The sequence below is a fragment of the Piliocolobus tephrosceles genome, chromosome 11, assembly GCF_002776525.5.
Source record: "Piliocolobus tephrosceles isolate RC106 chromosome 11, ASM277652v3, whole genome shotgun sequence".
In the NCBI taxonomy this organism is placed as follows: domain Eukaryota; kingdom Metazoa; phylum Chordata; class Mammalia; order Primates; family Cercopithecidae; genus Piliocolobus; species Piliocolobus tephrosceles.
Window position 1 is genome coordinate 60,780,876 of NC_045444.1, and position 18,093 is coordinate 60,798,968.

The window sequence follows — 18,093 nt, forward strand, 5'->3', positions numbered from 1 at the left end:
CATAAATTAAAAAAAAAAAAAAACTATTCAAAGGAACTATTCTAAATGAACAATGACCATCCTTTGAACTTGATTTTTAAAGGCTACCTACTCGGGTCATGAATATTCTATCCGGAGGAGCACCATTTCCAATCTGCAGTTAGCTATGCCCTTGCAACATCACTTTCTTCACTTCAGAGGAGGCTACAGGAAGGGTGACTTCGGTGGGTAAGACTGTGTAATGCCTGTGATGTCACCTTGTACTATGTGGTTTTGAATAGCCCATGTAATGTAATGATTAGCATTCTCAGGATTGTCCCTGCTGCTCCCTCAGTTGTCCTCATCGCAGTGGTGTGCTTAGCAGCAAGCCAGAGTTTTGAGTCCTGAAGGGACAGCTTGCCTGGTATTAGCTGGATTTAGTCTGACTCCTACAGCAACTTTGCCAGCCTGGTGGTTGAAACATCACCCAATACCTTTACATGATGTTTAAAAAAGCGCTGTGGTGAGGGCTACAAAATTGCTGCTTTTGGCAAACCCTTCTTTAAACATTCCTGACAAGCTCTCTCTTGCCTTGGTGGATTTTGAAAAAAGAAGGCAGAACAAACCAAGCTGTCTCAGGAATCAAAGGCAGATATATACACTTCTTTTCTGACAGCCGGCCATTTTTCTTTGGAAAGAATACCTTTAGTGTTTAGTGGTTAGTGCATTAGTTTACAATTGCTGCTGTAACAAATTATTAATACCACAAACTCCTGGCTTGAAACATCAAGCATATATTACAATTCTGGAGGTCAGAAGTTCAAAATCACTTTCACTGGGCTAAAATCAAGGTGTTAGCAGGTCTGCATTTCTTCTGGAGGCTTAGGGGAGAATCCATTTCTTTCCTTGCCTTTTCCAGTTTCCAGAGACCACCTGCATTCCTTGGCTTGTGACTCCTTCCTGTCTTCAAAGCCGGCAGCATAGCATCTTCTCTTCCCTTTGACCTCTGCTTCTGTCCTTATATCATCTTTAATCAACCTCTCACCTCCCTTTTATAAGGATCTTTATGATTGTGATTATACTAGGCCTCCCTTGACAATCCAGGGTACTCTCCCTGCTGTAGTTTGAGAGTGTCCCCTCAAAAATTCAGGTGTTGCCAATGTGACAGTACTAAGAGATGGAACCTTTAAGAGATGATTAGGTTATGAGGGCGCCTCCCCTGTGAATGGCATTACATGCTCTTATAAAGGGGCTTGACAGAGGGAGTTGGCCCCTTTTATACTCTTCTGCCACCTCCTGAGGACACTGCATTCTATGCACCTCCCCTCTGGACAACACAGTTTTCTAGGCACCATCTTGGAAGCAGAGCTTGGACCCTCACCAGACACTGAACCTGCTGGCAGCTTGATCTTGGACTTCCTGGTCTCCACAACTATGAGAAATAAATTTCTATTATTTATAAATTACCCAGTCTGTGGTATTTTGTCATAGCAACCCAAAACTCCCCATCTCAATATCCTTAATTTAAACGACATCTGCAACATTCTTCGTGCCATGAAAGGAACAAGGAATGTTGTTGTGGGAATTAGAAGTGGACATCTCTGGGGGCCTATTTTTCAGCTGATCACAGCTAGTGTACACTCTCTCTTTAAATTCTCAATTCTTTGCGTTTGGATTTAGATAGTCAAAGGCCAGATGAGCCTCAAAGCCACTTTAGACCTAAGAATCCCACTGTCAATCCAAATATAATTAGTTGTCATAGAAAACAGAACAAATTCAAATCCCAGCCCTCCGTGCTTTCAAAATGATTTGATTTGTGCTTGTATTACACATTAATATGGTTCAAATCACACTGAATATAATGCTTTTAAGGACAAGTATAACATAAAATGAAAAATCTCAAGGCTTTTCTTTCAATTCCTGACCTTTACTCACAATAAGAGGTAGAGGCTATTAACGTGGGTGGCTGTGGAGATGGGGATGAGTTCTTTCTCCTTTCCCCCATATTATTGTCATGATAAATGTTCCAAAACATTTCTTTCCAACATGATTGGGGTTGTAGCATATTCCCAAAGATTATTCATAGGTGCTGTACCTGTTCTCTATTAATAGCTAAGAATTCTTATGTAGATGGCCTTCACTTTTTCAAAATGGAAATGATATACACCCTTACTCATGAAAGAAAAGCTTTTGTGACAGCCATAAAACATTTAAAAAACTGTTGCAGAGTATCAGCTGGTCAAGACAGTCTCATAAAGGCAAACTAGGCTCATTAAGATCATTGTTCTCCAGTAGGTAATTTGTGCTTTGGAAAGAGTATTCCATCTGCCTTTGTGAAACTGCAGTGCAGACTGCCTCAATACCTCCACTTTACCAACACTTTCCATTCTACTGTTTCCCTCCAGTGCAAAGGCACAACCATAGCCTTCTTCATGATGGTTCCTCATCCCAACTCTGGATAACCATCAGCCACAGCAAGGCTTTCCTCATTCACTTTGAGCTTCAACTCTGAGCTGAAGCGCTCCCTGACGAACACCTCTGCACAGCTCCAAGTCCACACATGTAGGATTCTTATCCCACTCCCTGTGGCAGGAAGGTCCTTGAATGGTGATATATGCCTGGAACCTTATAACATTTCAGTGATACTAAGGGAATAATAACTTAAAGAAGAGTGACTTGGAACATTTCCATGCAACACATACACCTTGCTATTCAAAGGAAATGCAATTTAGAAATAAGAATCAGACCCCAGAAATTTCTGCACATAATGGACAACAAAAATACTCCATTTAAAAATCATGCCACAAAAGAAATGATGTTTATAGTGATAAATCTGACAGTTACTATAGTTACCATTTTGAAATGCTTTACTTAGTATATTTTTTAGTGTAAAGTTTCATGCTAAAAGACACATAAGAAGATATTTTTTAGTTTTACAAATTAAATAGCAGAAGGAAACTTTTATGACCAAATACTGGACATTTAAAATTTACATGATTATTTTTAAGCCTATATCAGAATTTAGAGCAGTTTGGATAAATGGCCAGTATTCAGTATAGTTGTTCCATACAAATGGATTTCACGTATATAAACAAGTACTTTATTTCACAGAGTATCTCAATACATCCTTGTGTTGGTTATTTCTGTATGTGTAAATCTCATGGTTTCTAAATTTATATCTAAATATTCATGGTCATATTTTGCAAAAAGTATTGGATGTATTTGATTTCAAAATGTCACACAAAATATTAGTGACTAAGTGGTTTTTCAGAATTTGGTAACCATCTTTGACGATGAATTCACAGATTTTTAAAGCTTCAATCTGATTTCACAAAAATTTAGTAAGGACAATCCAGCTTAACAAGTTATCTTTAAAATTCAGTTTCCAAGGCAACAATCATAGGTCCCTGTACATTGCTTTAAAAAAATCATTTTTATAAATTTAGTTACTGCAACATCAAAGGCAAGTATTAAATATAACTGCTTTACTTTTATCTCCTTTTATCAGACTTTTTGAACAAGCTGACTTTTCTCTTTTCAGTGAACTAATGCCAGATCCCTAGTGTGCTGTCCATCAAGAGCCAGAAGGTTAAGAGCAGATAAAATATCAAATTTCCAAAGTGGCTGCCTGAAAATCTGGCCTACTGCATGTGCATAATACCAAACCAGGATCCAGTCTACTGGATATGTATAAAAACAAGTCTCCTTCTACCTTACCTCTTATAACTTCACAGCTCACTCAATCCAGAGACAAGACAAGAGCTCTTACCTGCACATTTCACTCCCTGAGCAATGAGACCCCACATAAAGTTGGCACAGTATTCACACCAGTGTGGCCCTCTGAATGTATGGACCTGAAAAAAAAAGGGGGCAAATTCAGGACAGGGGAAACACATGGATGGGAAGACTGTTTCATATCAAAGCACTAATACACAAGCCACATATTCTATATATACATGAGAGAGAGAGAGAGAGAGAGAGACATGGGGTCTCACCATTGCCCAGGCTGGGCTGCAGTGGTGTATCAGCTCACTGCGGCTTCCCTCAAGTGATCCTCCCACCTCAGCCTCCCGAGTAGCTGGGACTACAGGCACACACGACCACACCCAGATATTTTTTGTTTCACCATGTTGCCAAGGCTAGTCTTGAACTTCTGAGCTCAAGCATCTGCCTGCCTTGGCCTCCCAAAGTGCTGGGATTACAGGCGTGAGTCACCACACCCAGCCCACAGTTAGTAATGAAGGGGCAACATGGCTGCATTTAGAAGAATCTTGGTTGAGTGAAACTGACAAGCAGTTAACATTTTTCTCAGAGCTTGATTTCTTCTTTGTTTTAGGAATGATAAATCAGACCAATATTCTGTAACTTACTTTTGAAAACTATATAGTGGGGTTTTCCAATGTCCCCTCAGGTGCAAGCACCCTAATCTACACAAATACTGGCATTTCTATGTACTATGCTATTTCTACAGTACTATGACATGAAAAGGCATCAACAGCCATATAGAGTATGTCTTGGGTCCTGTCAGGAACTTTTCAGATAATTTACCTTCTGTGACCATGAGTAGGATCACAGATATTAAAGGAGATAATTATTGATGGGTCACATCAGAATCATAAAGGCCCAATTTCTGCTTAAAACTTTTGATATTTATTATGTTAGCAAAGAGAATAAATGTATTTTAGAAATTGCAGAGCTACAGTTTATCAGAAACATTGTTTGAGTAATTATTCGCTAACCATTCTAGCTCACAAAGGTTCTTTCTACTGTTTTTGATTTCTTTTCCTTGAAAAAGAAAGGAATCCCCAAAGAAGAAAGGATTCAAATGTTAAGATACCTATCTCTTTTAAATACAGGAAAGAGAAGGCATTCTAGGTTAACTCCAATGAAAAAATATTGGTAGAATATTTTGCAGAAGCAATGAATCCAAACTCTAAACATTAAAAAATGAATAAAATTTTTAATATTATCAGTAAATTACAATTTGATTCCAACATAAATATCTGCCAAACCACTACTGTACATAATAAAATTCACAGCTAAGATTGTCATTTTTACAACTGCTGTATTAATATATTGACTAAGTGTTAGAAACCAAGTAAATGATTTTTAAGATATGAAACTTATTTCTTCAAGTGAAAATACCATAAATGTAAGACATACCATTATGTATTCCATTTAGAAAAACCATACCAATTAACTTATGACAAGCCATTGGTTGTAAGATAAATCCCAAATTCAGAGACATTAAAATGGAAAATGTGCATATAAGAATCAATGAAACAGTATATCAGAATTCAAAATACTACATTGGCCCAGATATCCATATAAAGCTGCAACGGATAGCCACGGGTTCACTCAAAGCAGGTATGTGCTTATGACTCTTTGTTGTTGCCAACTGAGTCTGAGTACAAAATTTTATGTTGATTTTGAAAAGAAGGTCATGATCCCTTCTATGTGTTTTATGGAGGACGGTGAGCAATGCAGGCACAGTTGCCTCTGGATTGTTCACGATGCTCAGAGCCTGTAAACTCAAAGTATTTCCTGGAGTTGCTGAAGTAGAGCCCAAGATCAACATCCAGATACTCTGTAATGTCCCTATGTTCTTCAGAGTGAATAAAACTGGATAAAGCATGCAATCGTGCTTTATTCTTATGGGAATGAGTGAAGTAGACAGTGCTGATTCAGAAAGAGAGTTATATAATCATGAAACAGCAACAGAATTGTGAAGCTACTTTTAGAGAAAGTCTTTGGGATGCAAACTCACTTACAGGTTGCCAAACCTCAGGATAATCAGTATCATTTACTTGGTAAGGTGACTAAAGATGCAATGAAAGTATGAAGGAAGTCCCAGGAATTATTTTGTGCCTATCAGTTATCTTATGAGAAAGTGTCTGAAAGTTACACAGGGGGAGCAAAAAGAGTCGATGGTGTTTTGTTTGTTATCAAACAAACAGGCATTTGGGAAACAGCACTGGCTACTGAGCTGTTGTAACAGAACCAGTACTTTCCTCACGTTCCTGAAAGTAGCAGTGAACGTGGCATTTCAAAAAGCCTGGGATATTTCTTTATATTAGATATGCTGAAGAGAGGATTTTAACTATTTTAACTGTCTAAAGGGTTACACATGTATCTCAGAAAGCAAACTTTAGGAGATTGTTACTTATTTACAGTTCATTCTTAGGCAGCTTTTTAATGAAGGCATCCTGAGTCATTTGAGGCTGGGTTTTTTTTTTTTGTTTTTTAAATCGTTTAGAAGGTAGCTTATGTAGCTCTCCATGAAAATGTTCTAGAAATAGGCCTTGCAGAACCAGCAGCTTACAAAACTGTATTTGTATAACAGGGTTTAACTGGATTCCCTTTTGAATTTTTATATCTAAAACTCACTAGAATTTTTATATCTAAACTCCATATATCTCAAGTTTTCTTTGTTCTGTAACCTTTATGACTCTATGACACTGGAGTATAGTTGTAAAAAGTTGATTACTGTAGCCTTTGAGTCTTTTTTTATTCCCCTAAAGGTCATCAAAACAAATACTGATTTTATTCATTAATTAGTCATTTTTATTCATTCATAAACATTTATTAAATGATGACCTATACAAAAATAAAAAGGGGTTTCTCCTACTAAACACGGTGTGAAAATACTCTAAATCAAAATATTTGCAAAGTGTGAGAGAAGCTGGGAAGAGATGCACCCCGTGAGCCAAGTCCTGAGTTGAAAATCAAAGACACAAGGCATAAGAGAAACAATGTGGTGTTTTGAGAACTGCAAGGAAGTTCAGTCTGGGTGGAGTGGAAACGACTGTCCTAGCAGGAGATAGGAGAGGCACACAGGGCCTTTTCAATGCCTACAGATTTGTATTCTGTCCAGTGAACAATACAGAGCCACTGAGGATTGCTAAGGAGAGTGACACGGTGAAGGGGACAAGGCTGAGGGAAGACAGACTAGGTAGGGTGGTGCAATGGCAGTCACCAGACAACAGACGATATGGATCTGAATTCGGGCACTGCTGACTGAGAAAAAGGGACAAACTGGAGTTATTTAGGAGGCAGAATCAATAGGGCTTGGTAACCAATTGAATCAGAGGCAACAGAGAGGGAAAGAAACTGGTCTGTTAGAGTTTAAGGTCTGGTGACTGGGGCAGAATGACATTAACAGAGGTACAAAAGTAGAGAAACTGGTTTGGAAGTGAGGTGGGAGGACTGTGGAAGGGAAAGGGAAGGCTGACTCATAAGAAAGAGAGGGTCACTGATGGAGCAAGGCTCTGGAGAAGTCAAATGTTGGAGACAGAATCCAGGGCAGAGCAATTAGGTTTGAATACAAGGAAAATCACTTTCCCCCTCCCTGAGTTGGAAGGGAAGAGGGTAAGAGGAGAGAGGCTGGCTGTGCAGGACTGGTGGTGGGGCCTGCGGTCAGAAAGCTACAGGAATTCATGCCTGGCAGTCTATAGTCTCTGAGAATCAGGAAGTAAGTTCAGTTGTGGAGCAAATGAGCAGTTTTGGCAAAGTGGGGAATAGGAACTGGAGCTAAAACTGGCCAGGAATTTAGAGAAGGGTTGCTGGACATGAAAGCAAGTTTCCTTTTTGGGTGATACATTATAAAATCATACTATACCAGCCAGTGTCAAGCACATTAAAGAAAAAGTGATGAATATTTTCTTTTTAAGTGGGTGGTTATGCTTTATCTAAATGTTTCCCTTTATATGCAGTTTTACATGATCGGTGATGTTTACATCACATACTTTGCCAACTCAGAAAAAGATATCTTTAAAAAATCAATTGTGCAAATTATACAACTTAGAATAGCTTTTCAGTTGTACTGTACCATCTAGCATGATGGTAATAGGTGCTGTTTCCTATAGATAATTCTACAGGCACTGACATCTGCAGACAATTTTGTTTACTAGACATTGTTGTATTTTAATTACCTCTTTTACAAATGATGAAATCCAAATGTAATGAACATTCAAAATATAATTAAAAGGCCATAAGTTGCATCTTGAAGACTATTTGTGTGTTGCAGGATGCTAAGGAAGAACTAGGTGGGATATGTGGGAAAGAAGGCCTGGGGGGCTCACAAGGGGTGCAGGGGCTTGGGCCTGAAGCTCTGGATCACAACAGAGAGCGACTTTTGCCTAGAATTGCCACACTCCCTAGAAATCGGCAATCCATTCCTTTGGGTATGGTGCCTGATAAGACATAATTCAAAAGAACAATCAGCTTCAGCATATTACATTATTAGTGAAGTCAAAAATGGTCCCAAGAAAAACAACCTTATAAGTGGGCCACAGATATTTTTTTCTAGGCCACCTCCAAAGCTTTTGGTCCATCTTGACAAATGAAAGTGATGGAGTATAAGGCATGAATTACACTTTAATGAATAAAGGGCAAAATGAACTAGTTTTAAAGCCCCCTTATGCAACTGGAAAGAAGACCATTTTATTACCATGACATTTGAGGTTGCTTTTAACCTGTGAACAACTCCTTTCACATTAACCTCTCTGTGAAAACAGAGATGAAAGACTGGATTAATTGATCCCCAGTACAGTCTTATCAGTGAAGGCATTGGTCAGAAGCAGGCTGCAAAGGACAGGGTGGGAGAGGGTGGGCTACTGAGGGGCCCATATGGCACAGGCCAAGTGTCATGTGTCTCTTGGGCAATGACTCAGGTAAAAACTGAAGTCATTCTCAGTTGGGCCTGCCATTATTCAGACTAAAATCCTGGCTTACACAAGGGAACAAACACCCTGCTTCTCATCATGTTTATAGCATTCATATCTCCAGTTTGAATGCCAGTAACAGAAACTGAAAAAGAAATCCATGATACAGGAAGATAAAGAAGAATTCACCATTAATCTTCATTATTCCTTTCAAGTCAAAACAAGTCTCTTCAGAAATAAGCATGGATGCAAATAGCCAAGAAGCATGCCAGGAAAAGCTTGCTGCAAATGTAAGCCACGTTGGAGGTGATATGATCATTATGGGAAATAAAATTTTGCTTGGGAAGGTGGCAATGACATTTCAGCTGCAGCTTCTCATTTGGGACTGTGATGAGTCAGTTCTCCAGCACACTATTGGGCAATGAGGGGAGAGAACAGATGAACAAAATCAAAACAAAAGGAATGTAGGTAGGCAGGCAGCTGGGCAGCAAAGTTTTTTCTTCCCTCATTTTTATGTTTAGGGTAACTAGAACGCACTCTTTTAAGTGACCAATGTTTGTCTCACCAAGATGGTCTTAAACTTTTTGGTCCATATGATATGGAATTTAGAAATCAAACCCTAATTTTACCACTTCAGTTTAAAGTACTTTGATTTATACTATTATGCCATGAAAAGAGAATACATAATACTGGCTATGATCATTAGCAAGAAATACATACAGGAGTACTTAAATTGGGAGGAATACTTACTATAGGAGTATCTTTAGTATCAAGGTAATACCTTCTTGCCTTGTTGTTTAGTTATATCTAGTCAAAACTACTAACCACCCTATAACTCTGGAGTAATAATTTATAACAAAGAGCGAGGTTTTGGTTCAGTTATTCACCATGATAATGTCAGTTAAGCACTGACATTATGCTGGCCATTCCTAGTCTTCTTGTCCTGATCGAACAGATGACCATGGCAGGAAAGGCAGGAGAAATGCATCAGGCGCTTGCTGAAACATAGCTTTAAGCACTGGCCAAGGCTAAGTGCCTGGAATAGAGGGGTATGCCCACTGGCCAGCAGCAGGCAGGGGTCAGAGGCACTAGGTAGCTGGGGAGGGGGCCCAGGTGCTAATGGCCTGTACAACCAGCTGCTACAGAGGTGGTCACACGGGGGAGAATTTGCAGGGTCTTTCTGAGCCACATACTTAACCACACAAGTAGTCAACACAGAAGCATTGTTTCAAAGAGAATGACAAATGACAGAAAATTGGTGACCTAATTTTAAGAGTAAGAAAACTGTTCAAATAGAAATACCATAAAATCCTACTAGACATACATTGACCTACCACAAATAAATGATGTCTCTTTAACTGTGAGCAGTAACTACAGGAAAAAGCTGGTAAAATATGGTCATACTACAACAATACTGACCATTAGTAGGACAGTCACCAGGGCAATATAGTAATTTAGTTCTGCTCTCACACGAATGTTATAAAAATGGTTTATGTTAATTGGTATACAAAACAATATTTTAAATATGTGCAGAAAAAATAAATTATTATCAATTCTCATAAAAATACATTCGCCACAATTCAATATAGGCCTTATTAACAGAGCTTAAATTTTTTTAAAGTTTCCCTTATGATCTATACATTCCCAATCACCACTATGTTCTTGAGTTAAGAAATATATCTAAAATTACAGAATGAATGCAAAGCTTGCATAGAACTTGCTTAGAATCATAAACAACCACATTAATGCTAGAACACAAACACAACTTCTGGTGTCAATGTTCTGTGCTGAGCTGAAATAGTGGCCCCTTACACAGAACCATCAATCTGAAACCCAGGAAAATATCAAAGTTCTCAAAGCAATCCTTTGATTATTATGTGCTACAAGGTACAGCTTGTATAATAATAAAAAATATAACCATTAATTCAAAGACAATTTCCATTTCAAAATATGAGTAGAGTATTATAAAATATACAATTTTAATGTTTAGGCTTCTTTTAAGTTTCAGAAGCAACTTTCTTTTTAATTTCTTTTCCCCGATAGCTTTCCAAAGTGAATCACACTAAAGGTTCAAAAATGTTAAATGCCATAACCTAAAACACTTCTACTTAGAAAGTTACCTTTATTACTTAGATGAATGAGTTTGTATTCAAATATCAGTAGTAAAAATCCACTCTTTGAAATACCAGTCCCCTAAGGTTATACTGTGTAGGTACAATAGGAAAATAAGTAAATGGTTGTGCAGTGAAAACCACTTACATTCCACAGCTGAGCGACAGAAAATCTCTATACCCACATTATAGATAGGTAACTTAACACTGACATACACAAAACCCTCAGACCAGTCTATAAAATGTGATCCACAATTCTTTGAAGTCTGCATTAATAGATTATTTCCATACAACCAGGTTTCAATTTCTTTTTGAATTGGTTATAAAAGTAGTCATCTAAAGAAGTACTGTTAACATATATTACAATATGAATACAAGTATTCCTATAATACACTAAGAAAAAGATCTGACTAAAATGCACAGGAAGTTATTAAAGTATGTAGTTAAAACCTTTTTTAAAATCCCAGTACATTCTTGGATTTTAAAAATTGTTTTTCTTCTATTTCACTGATTGCTGCTCTTACCTTTAATACTGCCTTTCCTCAAGTACTTGGTCTAATTGGTTCTACTTTTTCTAGTTTCTTAAGGTGGAAGCTTAGCTCTTTGACTTAAGACCTTTTTCCCCCCTTTCTAAATATAAGCATTTAATGATATAAATTTCCTGATAAGTACTGCTTTAGTCACATTCTATGAATTTTGATATGTTGTATTTTTCTTTTCAATCAGTTCAAAATATTTTCTTTTTCTTTTTTTTGAGACGGAGTCTTGCTCTGCCGCCCAGGCTGGAGTGCAGTGGCCGGATCTCAGCTGACTGCCAGCTCCGCTTCCCGGGTTTACGCCATTCCCCTGCCTCAGCCTCCCGAGTAGCTGGGACTACAGGCGCCCGCCTCGTCGCCCGGCTAGTTTTTTTTGTATTTTTTTAGTAGAGACGGGGTTTCACCGTATTAGCCAGGATGGTCTCGATCTCCTGACCTCGTGATCTGCCCGTCTCGGCCTCCCAAAGTGCTGGGATTACAGGCTTGAGCCACCGCGCCCGGCCCTGGTTTAAAATATTTTCTAATGTATCTTGTGATTTCTTCTTCAACCCATGTATTTAGCAGTATGTTATTTAATTTATAAGTATGTGGGAAAATTTTCGGATATCTGTTACTGATTTCAAATTTAATTCTGTTGTGGTTGGAGGATATGCTTTGTATGATTTTAACCCTTCTACCTTTATTGATACAGTCATGTGTCACTTGATAGGGACATTCTCTGAGAAATGCTTCATTAGGTAAACACTATAGAGTGTACTTACACAAAATCTACATGGTAAAATCCACGATGTATTAGGCTCAATGGTCTCGCCCATTACTCCTAGTCTACAAACCTGTACAGCATGTTACTGTACTGAATATGCAACAGTAACACAATGGTATTTGTGTATCTAAATGTATCTAAACATAGAAAAGACAGGGTAAAAATATGGTATTATAATCTTATGTGACCACTGTCATAACTGTGGTCAGTTGTTGACTGAAACAGTTATATGACACATGGCTATATTTGTCTTATGGTCCAGAATATTGTGTACCTTGGTGAATCTTCCAGTTCACCTGAAAAGTTTGTGTATCCTGCTGTTGTTGAGTGGAGTACTCTATAAATATCAATTAGGTCAAATTGGTTGATACTGTTGTTCAAGTCTTCTATATTCTAATTTTCTCAATATTCTATCACTGAGAGAGAAGGGTTGAAACTTCCAGCTATAACCGTGAATTTGTCTATTTCACCCTCAGCTCAGTTGTTGCTTTATGTATTTTGCACCTTTAATTAGGTACATATAAATTTTAAACTGTTATATCTTCTTGATGAATTTTACCTTCTTCATTCCCAACAATATTCCTTGTTCTAAAAATTATGTTTAAAAAAATATAGTCACTCCAATTTTCTTTGAATTATTGTCTACATATACATATTATTTGCTAGATATAGAATTCCAGGTTAATAGGTTTCTTTTCCCTCAGTTCTTTGAAGATGTTGCTCCATTGTCTTGCATAGTTTTTGATGAGAATTTTGCTTTTTCTTTCACTTCTCTGTGTCCTTTATATTTAATGTGGGTTTCCTGTACACAGCATATCATTGGATCTTGCTTTTTTATCCAACCTGACAATCTCTGCCTTTTAATGGTGTGTTTGAGTCATTTTCATTTAATGTAACTATCAACATGTTTTCTATGCATTCCATTTGCCCTTTATTCCTTCTTTTTCTGTTACATACTCTGAATTAACTGCATATTTCTTATGATTCCATTTGTCTCCACTGTTAGTTTAACTATATCAATTTTGGTTTTGTTCTAAGGTCTTGAACATACATATCTTTTTTTTTTTTTTTTCTTTTTTTTGACAGGGTCTCACTCTGTCACCCAGGTTGAAGTGCAGTGGTACAATCATAGCTCACTGCAGCCTCACACTCCTGGGTTCAAGTGATCCTCCCACCTCAGCCTCTTATGCAGCAGGAATCACAGGCATGTGCCACCACACCCAGCTAATTTTGTCTCTCTCTTTTCTAGATAGAGATGGAGTCTTGCCATGTTGCTCAGGCTAGTCTCGAACTCCAGGGCTCAAACGGTCCTCCTGCCTCAGCCTTCCAGAGTGCTGGAATTACAGGCATTGGCCACCATGCCCAGTCTACAATATACATTTTTAACTTACAGTCTACTTCCATATAATATCATGTCACTTCGTGTAATGCACAAGAATCCTATATATGAAGTATACTTCCACTTCCCCCTTCCTCTACTCTACATTATTGTTGTCATACATTTTGCTTGTATAAACTACATAATACATGACCATTTTTGCCTTAAAGAGTCAACTATCTTTTAAAGATACTAAGTCAGGAAAAATATCTTTTAAAGTTACCCATGCTTACTATTATTTCTAGTGTTCTTTATTCCTTTGTATAGTTCTAAATTTCCACCTGATATCATTTTCCTTCTGACTGAAAAACGTACTGTAATATTCTTGTAGTACCAGTCTCCTGGTGATGAATTCACTCAGCTTTTGTTTGTTTAAAAAATAAAAATTTATTTTATCTTCATCTCTGAAAGATATATTTGCTAGATATAGAATTCAAGGTTAAGAGGTTTCTTTTCCTTCAGTTCTTTGAAGATGAAGCTCCATTGTCTTGCATAGTTTTTGATGAGAATTTTGCTGCCATTCTTTATTTATTTTTATGTAATGTGCATCCCACCAACTGCTTTTCAAAAAAACGTTGTAAGATGTGTGAGTACCAGTGAAAAAGGAAAAGAATTTGTTTCCTCAAAGTTGACATATTTGTCCTACACTAAAGGAATCATTAAAGATATTAACAGAGAAGAGAGTATAAAAATAATTTCTATTCTTTTAAACAAATGTGCATTTATATTCTTGAGTGTAAGTGTGCACATTTAAGATTCTATAAAACCATAAAACTATAAACACATTATGAAACTGAAATGTGAAAATAAAACTTAAGAGAAACCAAACGTATGTATAATTTCTAGGTCCGAGAGACATCCTCTATACATTATGTGTGGGATGAACAATCTTGACTCTTAGGCTGAGGCAAAGTATGGATTCTCCTTGACTTATGATGGGGTTACATGTTAATAAACCCACCATAAGTTGAAAATATCATAAGTTGAGAGTGGGGTGTCTACTTGTGATATTTTCAATTTATGATGAATTTATCCAGATGTAACCCAATCCTAAATTCAGGACTGTACTGAATGAATATTGCTTTCAGACCATCATAAGGTCAAAATCATAAGCTGAGCCATTGTAAGCCAGTGGCCATTGGTATCACTTTACAGTGAAAACTGTTCTTTCCCCAAATTTTCTCTCTCTGGCTGCTTTTACAATTTTCTCCTTAACACTAGTTTTCAGCAATTTATCATGTGCTTTGATGTTGCTTTCACCATATTTTTTTTCTGTTTAGTGTTCACTGCACTTTTGGATCTGTGACTTTTCATCAAATTTATACAATTTTTGGTCACTATAGCTTTAAATAATTGCTCTGTCTCCTGGTTTCCCATCACTGTTCCTTCTGTGACCCAAATTACACTTATGTTAAGACTGCTTGCTATTGTCCCACTGGTCAGTGATGTTGTATTCATTTTTTTTTTTTAATTCTCTTGTTCTTCATCTTGGATACTTCTATTATTGTATTTTCTGGTTTACTAATCTTTTCTTCTGTGGTGTGTAATATGCTGTTAATATAATCCAGTGTATTTTTCATTTCAGATATACTTTTCACCTCTAGAGATTCAACTTGGATTTTTAAAAACAGCTTCCATTTCTTTCCTCACTACAACCTTTAGTCTACTGTTAATTTTGGTCACACTACTAAGATAATACCCTCTTGAAGAGTCTTAACCAATACTCCATGTGTTGTGACTTCTTTCTGTTTCTACTAGTGGGCAGAATGAGTCTCAGTCTTCAGTGAGTTTCAGCCATTGTTTAGCCTATTGCTTTCTGGTGGTTTCCCAATAGTTTCTTCCCACGTATATACAGATAAGTTATTAGCAAAAGACTCAAGAAGGCTCCTCTGCAGATCTCCAGAATGCTTTTTGTGTGCAGCTGTCTCCTCAGGCAGCCTCTGCCCCATATATATGACCTGCTTTGCACCTCCCCCACAACCCCACCCTAATCTCTTTGTCCTTAACTGGGGTAGACCACAAGACTCTGCTTCGACTCCCCCTCTATGTGTTGTGGCCTGGGAACTGCCTCCAAGCAGTAAGAATGATCTTAAGAATCATTTTTTTTTTTGTATTCCTTCTTTCCGTTATCACAGTTTTATACTACCTATTGATCAATGTCTGGCTGTGGTTTTTATATACTTTTTCTGGTTTGCTAGTTGTTTAAGATGGGAAGGTAAATGTAGTTCTTCCATCATGACTGAAAGTAGAAATTTTGTTTATATTCTTGGTTTTATTGATTCGTTCATGTGAGCGCCAACCAGTGACTTCACTAGGCTTCAGTTTCTACACATGTAAAATAAGATTAACTTAATCAGTAATTTTCAACCCCCTTTATACAGACTGAACTGCTTCAGGATTCTTCTGTAATCCATGTTCCATGAGCACATCTCACCCAGCAAAGTGTTACATTAACACTGTCATATTCAGTAGGCTGTTCACTAAGATGTTGCAATGGGTGATTTCATTTGACATTTAATCTTGTAGAGGGCACTGCTTATTTTTCAGTACACAGAACAAGTTTCTTCTTTTTGCATAAAAGCTCCCAATCCATGTGAATTATATAGAGCTGACCTCTTCCCCAGCTGCAGGGGAAGACCTGGATCTAAGCCAGTACATTCCCTTCTCCTGACTGGAGCTACTGGTGCAGAGAGGGGTATATGATATAATTGGTCAATGACTGCCAGACCCAGAACCTTTGTTCAAACAGTCTGTCTTTGAAGCTGACTAGAATCTGGGAGGATACAGAGCTGAAGACTTTGACAGTCATCTTCTTACCAGAGGGAGCCTAAAAATGAAGAAAGACTTGGGAGACGGGGTTCTGGTGGCATTTTAAGCCCCTAAGTCAAAGGATATCTTCAATTAATGCTAGACTTTTTCTACTATGTGACATAACAAATTTCCTTTTTTCTTAGTCCAGTGTGGGCTGGGTTTTCTGACACTTGCAATAAAAGTCTCTCAACTGTTCCATCAAATAGTAAATGTATTCACGGTAACAGATCAAGAAAAACACACTGAAGTAATACAGTTGTGGAGTAATGAGCTGTAACAGCAACCATCAAAGCAAATTAGCACGCCCCCTAGAGATGGACTTCTCTTTAAGAACAAGGGCATGTGTACCAGGCAGAGCACAAGCAGAGATCAGTGTTGTGTCACATGCAAGAGGTGAAGCTCCAAACAAAGGTAGTTCTAAAAAGAGAAACAGGGAATATGATATTTTAGGCCTGATTTGGGCAAATCCATTCACATGGATAGCCAAAACGTCACCTCTAATACAAAAGACAGGAGGATATCACCTAAAGTGACAACAAACCTCTGACTACCATGACCTAAAAATACATGTGTTCTTTTAATTTTTAAGTCTGGATAATATCTTACAAAACACGGTAGTTCTATTTTTGCTCCCCAAAGAACATAAAAATATAGAAAATAAGGAGCTGATGATATAGTGGTTCTTCAACTGCTGGGCTACTGGCCTTTTCCTTTATAGTTTTCCTATTTTGTAACCAGAAGAATCTCAAGATAATTTAAGAAGAGGGATTAGAAAACTAAAAAAAAAAATCTATTAGTATGTTGCTTGTCAAAAAAATAATTTACAGTGGTTTTCAGCTACCAGAAGTTCTTGTGTAGCAAAAATATTTACAAAGAAAAATCATTGCTTGTAATCTTTTCTCTTCACTTATTTTTTAACCTATATATTCCACTTCCTTTGTACACCAAAGGAAGTGGAATTTTTTTTTCCTATTCTCTATCTCTTATTTTTTTTCTATTCTCTATCCTTTGGGATATTTGATGAAGGCAATGGTATTTTTGTGTCATGTACTATTACATAACAAATGATGAACACTGACTAATGATACTAAGTTTACTGAGATATGGAGTACTTGACAACATAGACAATAATTGAGGCAAGATGATAAGACATGTACGTATTCTTCAGGCACATGCTTTAACTATCCTACTAACAGTCACGGTAAATCTTACTCTTTTTTTTTTTTTCTTTTTTGAGATGGAGTTTTCCCTTGTTGCCCAGGCTGGAGTGCAATGGTGTGATCTCGGCTCACAGCAACCTCCGCCTCCCAGGTTTAAACAATTCTCCTGCCTCAGCCTCCTGAGTAGCTGGGATTACAGGCAAGAGCCACCATACTCGGCTAATTTTGTATTTTTAGTAGAGACAAGGTTTCTCCATGTTGGTCAGGCTGGTCTTGAACTCCCAACCTCAGGTGATCCACTGTGCCCAGCCAAACCTCACTCTTAATAAGACTTTGTCCTCTAGGGAATGTTGACACAGTGGGTCACAAAAAAGATGAAGTCTGATCGTACAATTTATCAGTTAAACAAGGCTTGAAACAGACATGAAATATTACATATGCTATTTCTCCTATTAACTTACAAAATAAGCAAAAGAGAATTAAGACCCAATCCTCAGTTAAATTTGGAAGGGGTGAGTGAATGTAAGATAGAAGAGACTATTCGAAGGGGCTTTAGAGTACCAACATATCTGAAATGGGGGAAAAACCAACCCCTGAAGGTTGGACTATTGTATGAACATGTAAACCAAAGTATTAAGAATTTTACAGGCCAGGTGCAGTGGTTCACGCCTGTAATCCCAGCACTTTGGGAGGCCGAGGTGGGCAGATCACCT

The 18,093-nt window shown here is 37.6% G+C and overlaps 1 protein-coding gene across 3 annotated transcripts in view; it reads right to left on the bottom strand.

Moving 5' to 3' along the window:
• The window catches only part of CHN1 (chimerin 1), a 202,274-nt gene that overhangs the window by 20,622 nt on the left and 163,559 nt on the right, over positions 1 to 18,093 (bottom strand). For all 3 annotated transcript variants that reach the window (XM_023185952.3, XM_031936431.1, XM_023185953.1), the window contains one exon: positions 3,728 to 3,812. In XM_023185952.3, coding sequence (XP_023041720.1) covers positions 3,728 to 3,812 — 85 coding nt within the window. The remainder of the gene's footprint in view (positions 1 to 3,727; positions 3,813 to 18,093) is intronic.